The sequence below is a fragment of the Takifugu rubripes genome, chromosome 19, assembly GCF_901000725.2.
Source record: "Takifugu rubripes chromosome 19, fTakRub1.2, whole genome shotgun sequence".
Lineage (NCBI taxonomy): Eukaryota > Metazoa > Chordata > Actinopteri > Tetraodontiformes > Tetraodontidae > Takifugu > Takifugu rubripes.
Genome location: NC_042303.1, coordinates 15,959,824 through 15,980,421, shown reverse-complemented (window position 1 = coordinate 15,980,421; position 20,598 = coordinate 15,959,824). Strand labels below are relative to the sequence as shown.

Genomic DNA, 20,598 nt, shown 5'->3' with positions numbered 1-20,598 from the left:
AAACACCGTGCAGACTCCAGGGAACCGCTACGGTGTACGCGGGTATGAAAAGATGCGAGCCTCCCCACGAATACACCGTATCCACCCTTCAACCTCAATAAAAATGAGTGGACAGGTGTGTAAATGTCTTCAGTTTTACAGCTTTATATTTCTAATCAGTCGTTTTAGCTAGTGTTTTTTATGGCGAGACTAAACTAACGCCCTTTAAGTCAAATGGGTGTTTTAGCTTAACAGAATAGTCAAGAGTTACTATTTTCAGTTTAGTTTTATTGAGACACTTAGGAAGAGAGATCAGAATTGTACTTGCCATATTGTAAGAATGGTTTCACACTTTCATACCTACAGATAACTGAGTGCAATCATTACATATGCTGATTAAACCCCTGCCCAAATTTTTAAGACTGCAGAGTAATGGCAAATCATTTGTTTCAATAAAACACATTTATTTTAATATAACAGAAGAAACAGCCAGGAAGATGCTCATTTTCTTTTGGTATATTATAGCAACTTGTGTTTTCTAAATGTTAATTCTATATCAACCAAAGCCAACAGAAGAAAAAACTGAACTAAAATAGGGAACTCAAAAAGCACTTTGCATCAATCAGGCGGGCTATATGGCCAAAGGAATCAAACAAATACGTCATTAAAGGTTAATAATGCTTAGGTGATTAAACAGGCAACAACATTCATCTGACATTTAGAAGGCATTTGAAAGGCGTGGCAATATTTCAGCTGCTCTTCATTGGAGAAACATTAAAAGTTTGTCTGCTACTAAATTACGTTGTCATTTCAAATAGGCAGGTTTACTGACACGTCCTTGAGATCAGATTCACTACTGTTAACTCTTCCATAAACCAGCTCAGCTATAGGGCCTGAATCTGGAGATACTAAAATCTAAACCAAATCTAAATGTGATTTATTTGAACATACAACCAAATTCAATCTTGTAGATGAAATGATACAGGAATCAGTATAACCAGCAGAAAGCTGTGCTCACGTTAGTTTTGTCGGTTCTCGGTTAAACAACCAAAGTAACAGACTCGGACTGTCAAAATTCAACCTGTTGCAGATGGAGAGAGCAGCCTATTACAACTAATGGAGGAAAACACAGGCAGCAATAGGTAAAGATGGGTTTCTTTAGTCATTTCTGTGGAGTTGGGAGACAAAGTACGAGTGACAGTTGAAAAAGAAACCACCCTGAGTGTCGATCACTCGTCCAGTTTTCCTGCCATCCTGCTTTTCACCCCCCTCTTGTGATTTTTCAAATAAATTGAATTAAGCCGCCGAGCTGCTCGTCTGAAACGTCACCTGTAGCCAAAAGTAGCTGCACTTTTACTCAAAATGCCTGTGATTTCCTGAGTGTTGAGGGCAGAATCTGGAAGGATGGTCAGTAGGAGGAGGAGGAAATTCAATTCAAATATAGGGAAAGGCTGCCATTTGTGCACAGGCCCCAATTTCAGAATTTCTAATCCAAACTAACACCAACAAAGGCACTTTTTCAAGCTGGCACAATTGGATAATAATGAACACAACAACAATAATAATAATAATAATAATAAAAAAGCTGAGTAGAGTGAACGTTCTTCATGTCTCATCCTGAGTCTGTAGACCGTGTGTGTATGTTAGAGCTTCGTTAAACATTTGAGGAGGTTCCATTTAGTTTCTTAGAGGCTTAAATTACATCATCTTTTATTCTTTGGCATGTGTTATAGCACGCTAATTGATACACCTTTAATATGGTTGGATACGTTGTTGCATCATTCAGTGTAAAATTCAGTGTAAAGAATTATTACCAAGCATTGACTCTCTCTCTCTCTCTCTCACGCACACACACACACGCACACACACACACACGCACTGTGAGCAACAGGATAGGAATGAAGCCCCCTGTGAGAAGGGAAAACGTTGTGAAGCTCAGTAGCCATTGACCAAGCAGCATCTCCGAGACATCAACTGTGCACGTCTCTCCATCGTTTCCCTCACTCCTCATCTCTGCTGGTTTATTGTGAAGTACTCCAAACTGTGAATGAAGTGGACACAATTGTTTTTGAGGGCAACCAGGAGAGGTGAATGGAAGTAGGCAGTAGGAGCTCGATACCTACCGATGATGATGATGATGATGATCAGTACTACAGCTATCAGGATGCCCCACATCTGCCGGAGGTGAACAAACCACAAATACACCCATGAGAAGATGGACATACGACATTTCAGGTACCATTTCAGGACTGTTCAGGTACCTTCATGTTTTTCCACCAGTACTTCCTCTTTAGTTTAGCAGCGCTGGTTTCAAACTGGGAGGCTCCGGCCTGCAGCGCATCTGCCCGGTCGTCGAGTTCAGACAACTTCTGGTCACGCTCCAACACTTTGTCTACATTGACGCGCATAATATCCACCACCTGCACACAGATGCACTTTTAGTTTATCATCACATTTTATTTGACAGTGAGAAAAGAGATCACGCTAACTTGGGAAGACCTATCTGAGCCTTCCTGAGTTGCTTGTGCACACCAACTCTTTGTTCCACTGATCTACAAACCTGGTGTTGCCCATCTTCTACAGACAGAGTGGCAGGGTGGGGAGGGTTGTGGGGAGGGTTGTGGGGAGGGTTGTGCAGGGCCATGCAGGCATTACATAACAGTCATAATTACATAATCCACCAACAACCAATCAGAGCCTCTGTGTGCTGCAACGGAGGTAAAGTTGTGTGTGGGAGGGACTGACATCACTCACACAGTCTGGAAACGAGGACGACAGGAGCCACGTTCAGAACGAAAGAACCGCACGTTGGTTCTGCGGTGCTTCAATCGCAACGTTTGAAGCGTGATTTAAATAAACAAAATTATTTTTTTTAAAAATGACATCATTGGACGCCTCGACAGGCCACATGGCGTGGAAGAGCTCGTGAATCGGCGGTGTGGTGATTCAGGACGCGGCTGCCAACGGTTACGCAAGACCGCTGAAGTCATACGTCAGGGAAGAAGGTTGTCATGTAGGGTGAGAGAGTGAGGAAGAGAGGGGAGAGGGAAGGAGTTGAGTCAGTTGCTATCAGGGTTATAAAAACCACAACCCTTCTCTCCAACATTTCACTGCACTCACACGGTGGAAACCTTCCCATTTACGTCTCAAAACAAAGCCTTCGTGCTTAAAAGATATCCACTCACCTGCTTTCAATAAGTCATTTGTGTTATTGTTATTTTCTGTGACAGCTCATCTGGTATGCTTCTCAAATGTGACTGATCAGAAAATAAATATAGTAAGGCAGTGGTTTTCAAACCTGGCGCGATGAGAGGGGGCGGGGCTACTGAGAACGTCAGCAGATGGTGCTAATTTTACTACTCACTCCCTTAAAGACCCCAGCGAGGAGGCTGTTTAGAAATGTAAACAGCACGCAAGCAATGTTTTCACCGCTAGCAAAAAACACGTGTTGAGAATAATTCTTTGATCAGCCTTTGTTTTGGCTAAACGACAGGCTGCTCACTTTAAGGCTCTTCACGGTGAGCAAACAGGTTAGCTGGCAGAGCTGCACCATTCCAGAGCCTCTCCGGGGACTGTTGCAAGTCCATCCAGGAAAGCTGCGCTTTCTCCATTCTTCTACACTTCCACATTTATTCCTCAGTGCGACTTATTATGCCTCCATAAGAATGAAGAAGTGTACACCCGAAGTCTGCAGCAACAATGTGTATTATGTACTGCACCCCAGGGATTTTGGTTTGTGTCTTTGTGTTACATTATAAGCAATGTTTGGAGGTTAATAGTGGACAGTTCTGCAGAGCACCAGCACAGCTGCATATAAAATAAGACATTGGGACAGAGATGCACCGTACCTCATCCACCTGAGCCTGGGTCTGCTGGAGGCGCTTGTTGCTCGACATTGCACCAGAACTATCAGGACCGGCAGCTGACCTGGTGAAATTCATTTAAAAAATAAAACGTCACGCAAAATTCACTCAGATGTAGGTTTCCATCATGTAAACCGGTCTACATCCAACATTTATTCTTTTATTCCTATCTAAGGAGACTTTAGACACGTGTTTAAAGCAAGGGTTACTGACGCCACCCGCTGTCTGAGGGCAGAAATGCTTTAATATTTCACTTGGGTCTCAAACAACAGACCTAAATGCAAACATGCACTGTTTTAATTGCACAAAAAGGTATTACTGTATATCTGACTGAAACATTTTCACTGATATATTAACAATAATAAGAAAATCCCACAGAAAAGTGATCACTCATGGCACAGCACAATTAATAAGCATACATTATAACACATCTGCCCTTCCTCCCTGCATTATTTTAGATGTGACACAGTACAGAATGCCATGATTTGTTGGTTTTCAACATCATCCCTTGTATTTTATATTTTTCTATAGTTTCCTGATTGTGGTTGAAGTGATTCTTATGGATTCAGTAAAATAGACTTCAGTCAACTGGGTGAGGGCAAAAACCAAACAGGTGGAAATATAATTTCAGGAAATGACCCAATATGCTTGAATTTTAGAATTCAAACCACGTAAGGCACTTAAAAAAGTGTGTATGCACGAATAATGGTTTGGCTTCCTGAAGGACAAACTTTCAGTTGCGTTATTGATGGATATATCTGTGATAAAGTTCAATTTGTGCTTTCAAGGCAAAAAATAAGGCCAACCAGAAGTGAATGGAAGTGATTCATAGATGGATGGTTCCTGTTTTTTAGACAAGTCAGATTCAATCCGTTTACGGAAGAAATGAACGATTTGTGCAAGTGTGCAATCGGTTAATAGCATCATGCAGCAATAACAATACAGCAACGATACTTTAGCTTCCAAACATTTCCGATTAGGCCCTCAGGTTCACCCAGACGTGCTTCTTGATAAACTTACACTTTATTCAAATAAGAGTTGCAAAACACATTTATGATGGATTTTGTTGCCAGTTTTATTTATGTTGGATAAGTAGCGAAAGGTTGTACCCAGTTTACAATCAAAGGGAAAGGGGCTAGCATCAGACACGCAGTACTAAACAAAACTACATACAACCAATTATACAATATTAATCTACACGCAGATGAATGTTATTTCCCCAAAAGCGCCGAAATACTTGTTACGCTTGACTCTCAACTTATTCCTCTTTGATATAAACTACGTGTAAACGCTAGCTACGTGTTAGCACTTGTTGCATGCTAATGGCAAAGTTTTGGGCGTTGCTTTTGCTGCCAATCTGGTTTGCAAAATCACCCGGAAGAAGGTTCTTAAGGTTGGCAAAGAGACCTTTAACCTGCAAGAAAGACCTTTGGCGATAAAAAAGAGTAGACTTACATTGTGAATGTAGATTTTCTTGAAACGATACGGTCGCTGTTTCTTGTGCCAAGCCGTAACAGTTACCACTGTCAGTTGTTATGCGGCATTCACGGACTGTCGGAAACAGGACACGGCTAATCGTTCGGCATTAAAGGCCAGTAAAATCAGTATTTTGATTTTTCTTTTCTATTTATTCCATCATTGTAAAAAAAAATAAAAAATCAACAAAATATTTTATGGAAAATAGGTAATAAGTTTTATTAAATACTTTGAGATAGCTTGCGAATATCGTGATTTATTGCTTCTGTGGTCGTTTTAGACCCCATTCCATCATTTGAACCAGATGATAACTGAGGCAAAGCAGATCAGAGAGCGCATGACCAGCATGTGACACATGATGGAATCCCACCACGTACTGGAGACTTCACACGAAGAGGTTTTGGTTAGTTAATATTATTACTTAACAAAAGTTTAAGGTGTCTGTAGATTCTCAATCATCCCGGTCATAGTTATTCACTTTAAGGTGTCAAACACATGTACCTGCCCGTGTAGCTAAACTTCTTTTGAAATATACATACAATTTTTATGGACATAAATAGATTAAAAACCCAAAGGTTAAATAGAGAAAAAAAGCGAGCCAGCCAGGAGTCGAACCTAGAATCTTCTGATCCGTAGTCAGACGCGTTATCCATTGCGCCACTGGCCCACGAGATGGTGCTCTTGTAAATACCTATTATGTTTACTACAAAGGCAAACACATTACATGGTGAAAGACTGCTTGTTGGAGGCTAAGGAACATATAATATGGCTGCCTGGGTGTGGTAGTTGGATGATCAGACTGCAACCGTTCTTGACAAGTTTGCATGTTCCAAACTGCTGCCTCAGTTGGTCCCTTTTATTGTCCAGGGATCTTACATTGGCAAGAAAAATTGTTTGTTTAGATTCTCGTGCAGCCTCATCAGCATGCAGGCACTACCTCCTTCTGACTCCTCTAAAGTCTCTGCCTCCTCCGTGCAGGTGCATTAGCAGAGAACCTGGTCCTGGCTCAATCCTCCACACCACAATCCTGTATCAACGCAAACAAACAAACAAAAAAATCAAACACAAAACACCAGAGTAAAGGAACGAAAGGGAAAGCATCAAACCACAGCATACATATATGCAGCCAACATCCTGAGAATGACGCTAATGTAGCCATTTTCTTTCACTGTATGAGTCATTTTCTTTTCCACTAGAACTCTACAAGTCAGAAAAGTCTTTTTTGTCATTGTAATATAAAGTATATATGCGTTGAACTCTTCGCTATGTTTGGCCCATCAGTCTAATAAAAAGCAGCAGTTGATCTTGGGCTCTTTTACATGAAAACCCAGGATTCACAGAATCATTGTGCAGGAAGGAATAATTTTCAGGTTACAAAATACTACAGGTTTAACCTCTTTGAAGCGATAAACATAATTTGCATTGTTTTGTTATCACGGACACGGTAGGAGATGGAAATCAGAAAAAGCGAGCCAGCCAGGAGTCGAACCTAGAATCTTCTGATCCGTAGTCAGACGCGTTATCCATTGCGCCACTGGCCCACGTGTCTGTGACGACGATAAATCAATAAAGACTTTTGCGTGAATAGTTAAAACTAAAACTAAAAATTAATAGGTTGAACTACTGCTGTATGTGTCTGCCCCACCATTGAAAGCCAACTGCTGCTCTTACTTGGATCTTTCACAGAGGAAAGCTCAGGGTTCAAAAAGTGAACATCTTGGTGACATTGTCAGATGCTTATTTTGAGACGTCAAAAACATAAAACGTTTGAGAAAAAAAAAAAAAAAATCGAGCCAGCCAGGAGTCGAACCTAGAATGTACCTGCCCGTGTAGTTAAACTTCTTTTGAAATATACATACAATTTCTATGGACATAAATAGATTAAAAACCCAAAGGTTAAATAGAGAAAAGAGCGAGCCAGCCAGGAGTCGAACCTAGAATCTTCTGATCCGTAGTCAGACGCGTTATCCATTGCGCCACTGGCCCACGTGACAGGGCACAGGTCTATATGTCTGACATACCTGGATACATTTAATCTATGTTCTCCCTGTGAGTTGCTGTCTTAGACATTTTTGGCTCCTTTGCCCAGAAATGAAATGGGGACGTTTTACGTTTACTACAATGGTGAGCAGCGTCTGTTAAAGCATAAGAAATAGCATTTAAACACACACACACGTCCTTAATTTAAGTACATGTGCAAAATGTTCAAATTGGACAAAAAAGTTCGAGCCAGCCAGAAGCCGAAGCCAAATCGTTTAAGTCACTGTTGGACGCGTTACTCAGGCGAGTGCTGATTGGCTGTAGATAATTCTTGGTGACATTTGGGAAGGCGATTGGCTAACGTTACCAAGATTGACCAAGATCTAACTCAAAAAATTAATTTACGAAATCTGTGTAAAATAATTCCAAAGTAAGTATTAAATTATGCTAAATATATGTATTGCTAACCATACACCGCCTGTCAGTTACCGCCTGTTTCAATAAATCACTAAAACAAAAGGAAAAGTTTCACCAGTTTTTATTTATTCTTACATCTCGTCACTAGAGGGCGCCAACGTTTCCCCCCAAATTTAATTTTATCATCAGTCTTTTTATTGTTTACTGGTGAGACGTGGTGCCTTTGTTGGTGAGCTTTCCACCTAATGTTTTGGAAGACTCACACGCAGGCCCGAATGCGCGCGGGAATTGCACCTCTTCTAATTTCAAGTAAAGGAAGAAGTTGGTTTTTTTTGCAGGAGACGGCTGTGCGTAAGGACTGATCCTGCATTCGCAGCTATTGTGTCTTGAGGACGGGACAAAGTCATCAGAGAAATCTGCTCCCCGGTTCTACTCTGGTGATCACAGACGTGTCTGAATTCGTGTCGAGGGAACGACAATTGAATCGGTGTCGTTGGAAGTATGCGCTGAGATTCCAGCTGAACTTTCTCGGTGACCTGATCCATCAGCATCATCTTGTGCGTCGGTGCGCACCTCTGACCTCCGTCTCTCCGCTAGTAGCCCGGGATCATGTGGGTTATTTTGGCGTTTACTTTGGCAGTGGCCGGTCCTGGACGGAGCTGGGGGTGTCAGTTGCCCCACGACTGGAGACCGCAGACAGAAGCGTGCCGCGCCGAGCTGGCGCAGATTATAGTCTACGCCAAGGTGTTGGCAACACACCAGGAGTCTTACAGTCCCTTCAACTACCTGCCCTGGCATCACGACACAGACCTGTTCTTCTCTGCAGAGATAGAGCTGCTGTGCGACCAGGCGTGGGGCAGCATGCTGGAGATGCCCGCCGGCTCCAGGTTTAATGTCACCGGACTGGGCTATTTCCCCTGCTACTCCTACAGTGTTACCAAAAACAATAACTACTACTTCTTCCTAAGGTAAGATACCCGTGATTTTACATGATCTAACATGAGAAGAACTTTCAGAAATACATAAATAAGCATTCTATAAATGAATGAAGCTCTCCTGTGGAGATGCAAGAGGGTCCATGACAATTGAAAAAGGTCACTGAGTTCCTGACCAGCATGACTGAGGGAGACAGGGAGTTGATTAATACATTTAATAAAGAGGGCACCCTTACTGGATTGCATTCCCTATTTTAAAAGTCATTAAGTGATTGATAGTCAAAAATTGCAATTGGAAACGACAGCCATATGTGGTAAGCTATAAATTCTTCTATCCGTATGTCTTGTTAAAATGTCTTTGGCAGGCGTCAGATTTTATTTTGCATCCACACCAAAAGTGTAAATTCAGCCTGTCACATTAATTTCTCGGCTGTTGGCTCCTCTTCCCACATCTGTCTCAGGGACTGTGAGACTGACAGACTGAAGCGAGGGTCAACTCTATATGGAGATAAAACACGACAAAGATGTGAAAAAAGGGAAAGGACATGAACGCTGATGTTGCAGTTACCTTACACAGTTTGAGCCATTTGCTTTTCCACTAGGCCTCTACAAGCCAGTAAAGTCTTTTGTGTGACTGTAATATAAAGTTAATGGGTTGAACTGCTGTCTGTGTCTGGCCCACCTGTTCATTGACAGCCAACAGCTGATCTTACTTGGGCTCTTTCGCAGGAGAAAGTGAAGATCAGGGTTCAAACGGCCGACATCCAGTAAGGAAACATTTTCAGCAGACTGGCACTCTTATATTCTCCTTTTATCAACATCCTTCCATCTGAATTCCCTTTAATAACGCATCCACGGACCTGCCAAGCGTTCCGCTCTGATTTCAAAAGCATATGAGACAGGTTAATTCTCAAACGTCTGTGTTGGACAGAAACAACGCCGTTACTAAGGAAACATAGATTACATTCCAGCCAGTGTAATTACTGAGCCAGACGTTTCCCAGCAGCTTGAAGGTGAACCTACCGGGGAGTTATCAGAACACCCGGTACCACCTTTTGTCCTGTTTCCTCTAGGTGAAGGGAACCTGACCTGACAAGCCCTTTAGTGACGTCTGCCTGATCTGCGTTTTCACTCAGACGCTTCAGACTCAGACACAGGATTCCTCCAGAGTAACGTTTGGCTGCCCCACATAAGTGGCTGCATGTACAGTGGTGGTCTCTGCAGAGACCTTTGCAGTTGGGTTTTTACTGGCAGCTGAAAGACGTTAAATATGAGGTCATTGTTATTCGGAGTTTCCACGTCCTTGGGTGATTTTTGCCGTCCCGTCCTGATGCTGAAAACATCCAGGTGATGCCCCTGTAATCAGCCACAGTGGAAAACGTCCCGAAGCAAAAACAGCTCTGTGCTCGGGCAGATCTGATTACAATCCACGAGCAACAGCGCTCCGAGATGAACCGAGGCAATAATCGCTTCCCCGTTTTCTTCCAGAAATATCATGGAAAAAACTCACCCCCCCCCCACCCCAAAAGGCTCTCACTTGTTTCCCCATGCAGAAGATTTAGCTGTGCGGGAACCCAAGCCTGGTTCGGTTCGCCATTAAATTATGTTTTGAAGATTAATGAGATTAATTATCTTCTGCGTGCCTCCATGGTTCCTGACTCTGCTCCAGAATGTGCATACCAATGGCAGAGAGCAAAACCGGGGCTCTGCTTTTGCCAGAAGGGAGATTAAACTGGAATTACCGCCTGATTTTCGCATGGATTGGAGATGTCAAGTCATGAACGTGCAGAAAAGGACGGGGAACATTTTCCTGGTAGGGCAGTCGGTGAAAATGGCAACCTGGTGACAAAACCCATTCACATCCTTCACGAACAGCAAGGTGACAGTGCCCTTTAGTTTTGCCCTGTAATCAGTTCTTCCCCGTCGATGCCTGTGGGCCTGGGTGCAAAATACGATTCACTTCCATTTTTGAAACGCTGCAGTCATGAAGCAGGATGTGACAGCGACACTCAACTTCATCCTCGATCGTAAGAAAATGAAGAAAAAAATCACATAAGTCGTTCCTTAGATCCTATATTTAGATGCAAGTGATAAACGTGCAGCAACGAATCCCCTCAGGGCCTTCAGAGGAATTTCCCTGGAGGTGGTTTTGATATTTGAAACATGAGACTTCAGTGACATTTGACCTCCATAACAGCACCAGTTCACCCTGTAGTCCAAGTTTATGTTTGTTGAAAGAAGAAAAAGACATTCCTTGGATTCCATATTTTTTTTACTGATGGGATAAACATGAGGGAACAATGACCTTGACCTTTGACATAGAACCAAGGTAATTTAGGTCATCTGAGAGCCAGAATGGTCATGTTTGCAGAAATGGAAAATAATCTATTAAAGAACAAGTGAGCTTTGACCTGAGCTGATGAAGCCATAGCTGGGGGGCATAAAAATCCAGACTTGGAAGCTCAGCATGGTTAAAACACTCAAACCCATGTCTGGATTGTCTCCAAATACAAGATCGCTGAACTGAAATTTGCTACATCCGTGAACTTTGCAGGTCATCCCCCTCCACATAACGGTAGAATCCTCCATAAGTGGTTTGTCATGTCTGCACAACCATAAAGAATCGATGTTCGTCTCTATTAAACTGCCTGTAGTTTGACTCGAAGCAACGATATCTGGTAAATCTACATAGTACTAGCATATCAAAGCCAACACAGAGCAGTGTTGAGTCTCAACGGACCGTTGCCATGGCCACTCTACAACACGCTGGCCCAGGCAAGTTATGCTGAAACCCGAACGGTTTGCGTTATCCAGTGGACACGGACTTCCTGCTGTAGAAGTTCCATCATCTCTGTCAAAAATACTCTCCCAAATCAGCCCTGAGAAAACTGAAACCCAGCCTCTCCCATCGGACCTTCAAATGAAGACAGCCTGAAACAACTTCAGCGGTTCTGCTGCATGTCGGCTGTGGACTCTCTACCTGAGAGCTTTTAAACTGCTCCGTCGAAAGAAAATAAGCAGAAAAGCACAAAAACTATGGATTTTTTCTGAACTATGGATTTTTATAGCACTTTTCAGTGACCTTTAACCTCTATTGTTGATGCAAGTCTTTCTTTTAACACGAGACCAACCTCCAACCCCAACACACACCCCCCCCCCCCACACACACACACCCCCACCCACGCAGAGGGTCTCATTTAGGGACAACATTTGATGTCCCTCAAGGGATTCTAGATGAACTCCAGATGTATGGAAATATGCTGTTTCAGGATTTCCTCCCTCACACGCTTCACATTGTTAGAGAAGATAAGAAACATGCACCGTTAAGCCCTCTGGCTTAAAATTAATAGGGTTTGATCATTCACATGATGCACCGTTGAATGTGCACAGAGATGCACCATTTATCTTGTTTTCCCAGTTTCCCGGGGTCTACGCAGGTAGAGATGCCTGTCGATTTGCAGCTTTGCTCGCACGAGCTTGACACCAGTATTCCACAGTTTGCACGATCACATCTGCTTCCATTTTCAGGATGGACGAGAACTACAACATCATCCCCCACGGAGTCAACTTCCAGGACCCCATTTTTCCTGACACTGCAGAGGTCCACCGCATGTTTTCCAGTCTCTTCCAGTTTTCCAACTGTACTCCAGGCACTCACGTTCACCAGTACACCCCAGAGTGGGAGGCTCAGGAGGACAGTCGGGTACGTGTCCCATTAACAGTCTGCATAAGGGAGAAAGTAGTGGAGGATTAACACCAACAAAGATGTTGTTTAGCTCTCTGTAATTGCAGCCACTTTTTCTAATTTTGTTTTTATTTCCAGAAATGCTTGTGCACATTTACTTGATAACTCAGCAGTAAAGAATTTTCCTTCTATTCAGTCCACACACACACACAAATTAGAAAAGATTTTAGCTTGTAAACTGACATAATTGAAGTTTGGCTACTTTTATGGTACTGGCAAAGGTAGAAAAAATTGTTGTCATGGTGACAAAGATCCACTGAATAATGATCAATGCTGCTGTGCTGCATCAGATTCATGGCTCTGGGGGTTTTGTTGTGTAATACAAATCTTCTTGACATGGAAGCATCAAACGTCTCGTGTCACCAGAGTCGCCGTGTGAGCGGCAGTGGTTTCCAGTTAGTCACCAGCGATTTATCCCCTTTAATAAATGTAAACCTTTGGCTTATTTTTTTAGGTCATTCCTCTCCTGTCTGTTCCCAATCAGTGACGGTCTGCTCATTAGTGGAACCGTGTCATGGGAAAAATGACGAGAATCAAAACATGGTTTATGTTTTCTCAATGTTTGGACCTCTGGCCCAGAAAGAACGCAGACATCAGCACAGCTTCCTCACATCGGTTTGATTGCATCGCCCCAAATGTAAGGGAACGGACAGATGATTATCCATTTTAACACCCGCCAGACCACAACCAGACCTTCATTTGTATTGGATTTAAACTAGATCTTCATATTTACCCACATTTTTCAGTGATGCGTGTCATGTGCTGCCCTGGAGATCCAAGAACATGCCTAACTTGTCCAAATGATTTGTTAGTACTGAGCAAATGTATCAAAGCTGCTTTGAAAGTCTGCTTTCTTGTCAGTGTATGCTGTTATTCATTAATGTGATTGTAACAATGTTAAAGATCCTTTCTGGTGCACAGAACAGCAGAACCTCCTGCTAACTGCACCGCTTTCTAACCTCCCTGGAATCCTTCATGGATCGAACGGCAGGAATGAAAATGCTCCATCTTATATTACAGTGGCTAATGCATTAACCAGCGGTGCAAGCCGGCAACACATTTTTACCATGTCTTCAAAGCCCGCAGTGGTTGTTATCTGATGGCAGAGAATGTACAGCTGCGCCTCCTTCCAGCCCACATGGAAGCATGAGGATCTGGGGAGGAAATCCACACCTGGGCAGGGAAACCTGCAGTCACAAACAGCTGCAGCTAATAAGGGAGCTCTTTCCTTACCATTGGATTTCCTCCGCATAGCTGTGAATGCCATTAAACTCTTGACTTTGGGCCAAATGACAGACATCAAGGTATTTTTTGCAGTGACTCAGCTTTTGAGCTGCTTTTAAGTTGATGAACGCATGAATACCTGGGATCCAAATGTGGACCACACACTCAAATCTGGTGCATAAAGATCTGCGCAGGTATATAAAGACATAAGTATAAAGTACAAAGCCACAGTTGTTTTGCATCAGGAATGCTAAAAGAAGGAGAGGGGGATAGCTGCACCCATGTTCTGCAATCCTGAAATGATGAATATCTCTCGATATACGCGTCGGTGCCGCTTTTCATCCGAGCAGAGAACATACCAACGGAGTTCCCCCACTCCGCTTCTCTGAACAAAGACTCATCGCAAATCACAAAAGCCTTTTAAACCTGTTGAATCACACGTTTGAGGGAGGTGTTCTCACTAGCAATTTTTTGATTCTTCTTCTCCTGGCAGCTGCTCTGCTCCACAGTGCAGAAGGCTCTGTTCGAGGAGGAAGAGAGGGTCCAGACTCTGTCCCAGCAGGTGCGCTCCTTGGAGAAAGCCAACAGCCACCTGAGGGAAAAGGTGAAGACCATCAAACGGCAGCTGCGTCAGGCCCAACGGGACACAACCAAAGAACAGCAGACTCTTAACCTGAAGCAGCTCTACGAGCCCAAGACAGCTGAGACTCACCCTGATCAGGACACCGCTCACCCGCCCTTAAAGAAGGTCCTGTCCAAAAGGCCCAAGAAATAATTTTTTTTTTGCAGTCTACGTAAACCCATTTTATTAAGCATTAACCAGTTTTTTAAGCGTCACAGCAGGGAAGCAGCACTTATTTACAAGTCACAATACGATTAAAAGCACATGCGAAACTTAGCTTCAGTGCTGTTTAAATGGTTTTCTACGGAGCGGAACTATATTATTGATTCTCAACATGCAGGCTAATTTTAATATGTGTATCAAAACCTACTCCGAATCCTTGACCTGTTTCATGTAATAATCAATAATCCCTCCCAGCAAACACCTGCTTGTGTTTCTGCAGCCTTATTTCTTTGAGCTCTATTGGTCAATTTAAGGGAAAAACAAGTGTAGCACTTTCTGTTTCTGTGCTGGGCACAGCTTGCTTCATAGATGTCATACACTTATTCAGACATTCGAAAACTCCACAACACATGAATGATCGTTGTGCATCATATTCTCCTGTCTTGGCTTTATTTTATCGTCACGTTCGGTGTAACTAAAGATGTAAACACGTAATCTCGTCACTTTTTCCCCCTCCATGAATTGTTCTGCTTAACGGTGCATCTTTGATATTTAAAAGTCGGGTGTTGAGCGCTCATTACTGATGTAACCTGACAGGACTTCCTGTGTATTCGGTTGTAAACTGCTCTACAGTTTTGAGGCACACGCGCTTCACTTGAGTATTTTTCATATCTGCCCAGGAAAATCCCCTGATTTTCTAGCCCGTGTTGGTAATAAAAGTATTGTTACTCAGCTACATTCATTTAAGCTTTAGTCGCTGTGCACTGATTGACTAATCAATTTCTCTTGTATTGATCTTTGTCTTGTTTTAAACTCGCTCCAACACACAGGATGTGTAAAGGAATATTGGATCGTATTCTTCTGTCATTAAAGGAGGCTTTTGATTTCACATGTTCTGTCATTTCTGTCCGTCCGTCCACCCATCCGTAACGAGCTAAAAAATAGACAGACCCAACTTAAAGATACCAAGATAAAACTCTTTTAAGCCTGATGTAAAAGGCTGAGGAGTTAATATCTCACTTCAATATACTTTATTTATATAAATTTTTATAGCAGCTACAGCAAAATATGAGCACTGACACTCTAATGCCAAATTGGAGTCAGCTATCAGGTAAGTCATTCATCTATTTTAGGTTTATGGAACAACATATCCTTTTCAAAAGATCAAAGGTTCAATGGAGCAGCAGCATTAACATGTGCAGCCTTGACAAGTGGACCGGGAAGACCAGCTAACGATCTGATCCATCCCCCGAACTACTGCACAGAATGTCCTAAAGTTATGATTAATGTCACCACACAAACCGAGAACCTGCAAAAGCACAAGGCCGGGTTATGTGGAACCAAATGGCAGAGGGAGATGCAGCAGAAGATGGGTCGGTGTCCGCAGGTAGCCGGAGAACCACAGCTGTTGAATAACAGCGAGGTAACCAGATGTTACGCTTTTCCATAGATTCATTCTTCAGTTTAACGTCCAACCCTCTTTGCAGTGTCATTTTTTAATGTGGTATCGCTTTGAAAAAAGGACTTTGATCAATTTTGCCTGTCAAATCCGCTGGAAAATGAGTCTTTTTCTGTCTTCCACCAGGTTCTGATCTACAGGGAGCACCAGAACAAGAAGAGCCCGGTGGAGAAGCTGATGGGAAAGCTTGATGAAAAGGAAAAAATCATTAAGAATTGTCAGGAGCAGGTGAGATATTTGATCATTGTTAGCTTAAGTTACCACACAAAATCACTTTTTATTTTTCTGTCATCTTGCAGCTGCTGCAGCAACAAGAGGAGAGAGAGTTCCTGAGGGGTCAAATGGAACTCCTGCAGCAGCAGAAGGACACACACTTACAGTCTTTTTGGAATCGGGTAAACCCTGAATTACACTCCAACAACATGCTACTGTAACATTTATATTTGTATAACTTTGGGCCTGAACACCGAAATTGTTCATCCTCAGAAAAAAAGGAGTATTTGGTAGGAAGTCCTGGAGCTGGGTGATGAAGCTGTTTCTGTATCAAATGTGTCAGTGCCTCTGCTATCACCTCGCTGACAGGAACTTCTTTTTAATTCCATAAATTCAATCTCCTACTTACAGATTTCCAAGCGGGAAAGCTTTGGTCAAAGCCTTGACACTCTAAAGGATGAAGTATGTCACATTTGTGTATCAGTAAGTATCCCCATAACAACCTACTGCAAATGATGAGCTTGTTTGATAATAATGAGCTTCTTGCTGTTCCCTACCCACCACACAGTGACCTGGAGAGCGACCTGGAGAGCGACTTACTTATGAGAAACAAGTTATTGCTCATTTTCTCTTTATTGGTGACTCTGCTTCAGCTGTTTCCAGACATTAGGCAACATTCAACTGACGAGATTGAATACCGGATTAAATTGAGAATAACTGACTGGCTGGTTCGTGTCTGCTCAGAGAAGCTTAAGCAGCTGCGTTTAACTCCAGTTTCTGAAGTCAACGAGGACGATGAAGAAGACAAAGGAGAAGAAGAAAACATTGGGGAACGTTTGGAAGATAAAATGAAAGACAAAGCACCAGAATTCTGCCAGAACTCTGTATCACTGCAATCAACGTCGTCCGAAGGATCGAGCTCATCCACTGAAATGGACACCAGCGATTCAGATTCTAGCGTATCTCCCACCACAGCCAAACCTGGGGACAGAGGCCGAGACCAGGACAGCCATGTGCTCAGGAGAAAGGCTAACAAAGGTAAGTCCTACAGTAATACACAAGCTGGTCATTTCAGTATAGTATACAGCGCGTTAGCAGTATTACAAGGTAGGGTGCTTTGTCCTTTGATCTTCCAAAGATCAAAGTTCCATCTTTGGAAGTTCTAAGTCCCTCTGGAATCCACAACATCACCAAAACTTCAACATCTGTTCCTTGGCCCATGATCAACACTTCCTGCCAGTCCGTTCATAACTTGAGTTGTTTTGCAGTGAGACAGACAGACAGACAGACAGACAGACAGACAGACAGACAGACAGACAGACAGACAGACAGACGGACGGACGGACAGATAGACGGACGGACATACAGACAGACATGTTGCCAAATAGGTGACTTACTTGACAAAAGCCACTACAGACAAATCTACCCACTTTCTGGTTGACTTTTTTTTTTTTTTTTGGAGATGGTAGGACAGGACCTTTGATCTCACAATGAAAGGTCAAAGGGGCTTAGATTCAAGGCAACATAGTGGTATTACAGCTATGAGGCATTGCAATGGCCGTCTATATCGCTGGTATTGATTCGATTCAGCCAGTCAGCAACTATTAAAAATACAAAATACAAGGTAAGATAGTGAAAGCAAAGGACACTTGGGTCTCGGAGCCTCTGCATCATGCTGCGTCCTGCGTCTAGTTGGATGTTAGAATGTTAATGTCATCTGAAATGGGGACAGGGGAGAGGCAGGATGAAGCCTTTTTCCTTCACTTTTTGCCCCGACATTAGTCCTCTTGCCATTACAATAACATGCAAATTTAAAACAATTTAATAATTTTGAGCTGCGGTTTCCACATTCCAGGTCAACGGAGAAGCATCACTTTGTTTGTTTCATCACAGAGAACAAACTCAAATCCTGGTTCAAAAGAACGTTTCTGCCAAAAAGAAGGAGGGGGCCAGCAGCCAGTGAGAACTCCCATCAACAGGAGGCAGGAGGACTCAGCACTTTTGGTGAGGCTGTGATTGTTTCACACTCACTAGTGTTACTGTTCGCTGCTGTTGTTTAAACTTATGTTTCCAGCAATAAAACAATGTCCCCCAAAAACAGTAGGTACCATGGTGGGACATAAGGGCACGTTTCTGCAGTATCACGTTCAGCATATTCGAAACTATTGATCGTAACTAGCATCGGTGATGTGGTTGAATAACAAACTCAAATTGTGTTTTAACAGATGAATAGGATGGAGCCAGTATTAAAAAGCGACTGCTCAGGTATCGACTCTGGTCTTTAACGTGACATTTTATTTATGTACTACTGTTGAAATCAAGATTTAATGTCAGACAAGCTTGTCAATAACTAACTGACTGGTTTGTAAGTAGAAGAGGGGAAGAAAGAAGAGGAGATGGAGGAACTGGATGCCTCAAATGGATATCGACACCAGTATAACCTGTATGTCCCCACTGGTTCAGGGTTTCAGCACAGATAAAAAGAAACGCATGAGTGATTTGCAAAAACTGATCTTTATATTTCTTCCACAGACGTAATCAGAGATTCAGCGAAAAGATCCCAGAATGCACAGCTGAGCTACAATCCCACCAGGCCGCGACATCCCAGCGATCAGTCTCGTCCAGAGACTCCAACTCGTCCCCTAAAATCAGTCACTCGGACTCCAGCGCGTCCACGACCACGGACGAAAGTTGGGACAGGAGCCAAGTCCAGGACGACAACCTGTGCTGGATCCAGGGTAAGAATGGAAAGTTCTCCAATAGCATGTAACCAGCTGGCAAGGTTGGAGCGGGTGGTCTGTTTCAAGGTCAAAAGGTCGACCGGAAGGCATCATTCTGTCTGTTTCATTCCAGAGTACAAATTCGGATACCTGCCAGAGAAAAGGACTGTGACGACCGCAACAAGGACCCTAACGACCAGCCAGACCCGTCCTCCACACCTGAAGAGGGAAGGCAAACCTTCGGTGAGGCAGCGGTGGCTCGCGTTGCATTCGTGCACCAACAGCAATGCTCATCTTTGTGCTGTCCTGGGATCAATGCTGCAGAACATTTCTGACGCTAATTCTCTTCTGTTCAAACAGATCTGTGAAAAAATTGTATCCGCGTTCTCGTCACTCTGTCCGTGTTTGAGGCGCAAGGAGAAGAACTTGCTGAAACGTCGGCCGACGCCCCCTAAAACCACCACGACCCCTCAACAGCAGAAATAAATCAACGCAAGGTGTCATGCAGTGACAAAACCTCCCCGTGTCCAGAAAACATGCAGCATCTTCTGGATCTGCTGTCTTCAGATGGTTTGACCATTGTCAATGATCCATACACAATACACAAGTGTGGCAATACACACTTTTCTTTGCAAGCAGTGTAACTTTGGTTCTGTAGTCATTAAAATAAACAATCCTGTGAAAAGATACTTTTACTCTCTCCCTCTTGGGAGGCTTTTTCTTCCTAACATTTTAAATATTTTTATTGCTTTTTGTTAAACCTCATCAGCGTAAGGGGGAAATCCAACCTGATTCACCGCCATTCAAAAACTATCAACAGTCAATCTGTCCCTACACACACACACACACACACACACTTGTAGTTCTATCTTTGTGAGGACTGTCATTGACATAATTATCGCTCCTTACTCTAATTATCCCTGTTTAAAACCATTTCCTAACCCTCAGTCTGAAGTTCTGAGGACCAGCCAAAATGTCCTCACTTCCCTAAAATGTCCTCACTTTGCTAGAAGCATGCTGATTTTGCTATGCAGTATATAGCAAGTGAAAGCATACATACACAAATTCTCATATTTCTATCTTTCATAGATACATTAACCAGCTTCCTACCCCAACCCTAACCATCCAACTAACCCCACTATCCCTAACCTAAACCCAACTTTTAACCTGAACCTTAAAACCACAGTCGGTTCCCTCAAGCAGTCCTTCGATCTTGTGGGGACCACAAAATGGCCCCGCTTTGCAAAAATGTCCTCATTTTCTTTGTGGAATGTTAACGTTGATATTTGGTACTTAAAATGTAGCAATACACACACACACACACACACACATGAGACAGAGCGATCTCAACAAAAACTACCGCTACTTCTCTCAGCTGAGCTGCAAAACAGATGTCAGGAGGACGACAGCCCATTGTTGGTTCTGCGCTGCACTATTTATTTTCCCATTTGATATTCATTTGTATTGAAAGAAAAAATAAATAACTGAACAACTGAAAAAGACATAAAAACGACACTTCCAATTTTCTGCACTGAAGCTCAAATCTGTATTAAACACTAATGCAGTTGGAGCTTCCTGGCCCTTCCCAGCTGGTCCAAATCTGCATAACATGGAGAATTCCTGGCACTCCTCATCCTTCCAGATACTTCCTATCCCATTTGTTGGTACCCGCGCTGCACCTACAGAGGAGCCATCTCGTGTTCCAAAGAAAACATCAAGAGAAAACCTGGATTTCCTGTTTTCTGGGATGGAGAGGACGGTTCCTGAGTGTGTGTGTGAGAGAGTCTCATCGCTCCTCTGCGT

The 20,598-nt window shown here is 43.0% G+C and overlaps 3 protein-coding genes, 1 long non-coding RNA gene and 3 other non-coding genes across 9 annotated transcripts; 2 read left to right on the top strand and 5 right to left on the bottom strand.

Annotated features, from left to right (window-relative positions):
* Positions 1-422: 422 nt before the first annotated feature.
* vamp3 (vesicle-associated membrane protein 3 (cellubrevin)) lies at positions 423-5,450 on the bottom strand. The gene is made up of 5 exons (XM_003973607.3): positions 5,298-5,450; positions 3,828-3,906; positions 2,241-2,399; positions 2,103-2,154; positions 423-2,020 (listed from the first exon to the last, which is right to left on the bottom strand). Coding segments are annotated over exons 1-5 (312 nt in total). The 5' UTR covers positions 5,300-5,450; the 3' UTR covers positions 423-2,000.
* A 462-nt stretch (positions 5,451-5,912) lies between these two features.
* trnar-acg (transfer RNA arginine (anticodon ACG)) lies at positions 5,913-5,985 on the bottom strand. Its single transcript has one exon. It is a non-coding gene; the product is annotated as a tRNA-Arg (tRNA).
* Positions 5,986-6,786: 801 nt separating this feature from the next.
* Positions 6,787-6,859, bottom strand: trnar-acg (transfer RNA arginine (anticodon ACG)). Its single transcript has one exon. It is a non-coding gene; the product is annotated as a tRNA-Arg (tRNA).
* Positions 6,860-7,231: 372 nt separating this feature from the next.
* trnar-acg (transfer RNA arginine (anticodon ACG)) lies at positions 7,232-7,304 on the bottom strand. The gene has a single exon. It is a non-coding gene; the product is annotated as a tRNA-Arg (tRNA).
* A 616-nt stretch (positions 7,305-7,920) lies between these two features.
* On the top strand, positions 7,921-15,292 carry ccdc3b (coiled-coil domain containing 3b). 2 transcript variants are annotated; one of them, XM_029827164.1, is made up of 4 exons: positions 8,085-8,459; positions 8,542-8,683; positions 12,179-12,353; positions 14,113-15,292. In XM_029827164.1, the coding sequence occupies exons 2-4, from the start codon at positions 8,577-8,579 to the stop codon at positions 14,392-14,394; spliced, it is 564 nt and encodes a 187-aa protein (XP_029683024.1). In that variant the 5' UTR covers positions 8,085-8,459; positions 8,542-8,576; the 3' UTR covers positions 14,395-15,292. The 2 variants fall into 2 exon arrangements, with proteins under 2 accessions (XP_003973678.2, XP_029683024.1); XM_003973629.3 differs by having other exon boundaries at positions 7,921-8,683.
* On the bottom strand, positions 8,697-13,441 carry LOC115246977 (uncharacterized). The gene is made up of 3 exons (XR_003886080.1): positions 13,133-13,441; positions 9,333-12,373; positions 8,697-9,148 (listed from the first exon to the last, which is right to left on the bottom strand). It is a non-coding gene; the product is annotated as an uncharacterized lncRNA (long non-coding RNA).
* Positions 15,293-16,992: 1,700 nt separating the features above from the next.
* On the top strand, positions 16,993-19,482 carry LOC115246871 (uncharacterized). 2 transcript variants are annotated; one of them, XM_029826750.1, is made up of 7 exons: positions 16,993-17,113; positions 17,931-18,079; positions 18,301-18,340; positions 18,449-18,518; positions 18,608-18,813; positions 18,929-19,038; positions 19,156-19,482. In XM_029826750.1, the coding sequence occupies exons 1-7, from the start codon at positions 17,008-17,010 to the stop codon at positions 19,279-19,281; spliced, it is 807 nt and encodes a 268-aa protein (XP_029682610.1). In that variant the 5' UTR covers positions 16,993-17,007; the 3' UTR covers positions 19,282-19,482. The 2 variants fall into 2 exon arrangements, with proteins under 2 accessions (XP_029682610.1, XP_029682611.1); XM_029826751.1 differs by having other exon boundaries at positions 17,072-17,113; positions 17,969-18,079.
* Positions 19,483-20,598: the final 1,116 nt, after the last annotated feature.

What these genes read in the sequence shown, in the direction of transcription:
- ccdc3b (XM_003973629.3), top strand. Translation starts at nt 8,325, where the DNA reads ATGTGGGTTATTTTGGCGTTTACTTTGGCAGTGGCCGGTCCTGGACGG. An exon ending in AACTACTACTTCTTCCTAAG is followed by an intron (nt 8,684 to 12,178) that starts GTAAGATACCCG and finishes TTCCATTTTCAG; the next exon opens with GATGGACGAGAACTACAACA. An exon ending in AGGCTCAGGAGGACAGTCGG is followed by an intron (nt 12,354 to 14,112) that starts GTACGTGTCCCA and finishes TTCTCCTGGCAG; the next exon opens with CTGCTCTGCTCCACAGTGCA.
- LOC115246871 (XM_029826750.1), top strand. Translation starts at nt 17,008, where the DNA reads ATGGACACCAGCGATTCAGATTCTAGCGTATCTCCCACCACAGCCAAA. An exon ending in CAGGAGAAAGGCTAACAAAG is followed by an intron (nt 17,114 to 17,930) that starts GTAAGTCCTACA and finishes TCCACATTCCAG; the next exon opens with GTCAACGGAGAAGCATCACT. An exon ending in TATCGACACCAGTATAACCT is followed by an intron (nt 18,519 to 18,607) that starts GTATGTCCCCAC and finishes TTTCTTCCACAG; the next exon opens with ACGTAATCAGAGATTCAGCG.
- vamp3 (XM_003973607.3), bottom strand. An exon ending in ACTGGTGGAAAAACATGAAG is followed by an intron (nt 2,155 to 2,240) that starts GTACCTGAACAG and finishes CACCTCCGGCAG; the next exon opens with ATGTGGGGCATCCTGATAGC. An exon ending in CATCATCATCATCATCATCG is followed by an intron (nt 2,021 to 2,102) that starts GTAGGTATCGAG and finishes CTTCATTCACAG; the next exon opens with TTTGGAGTACTTCACAATAA.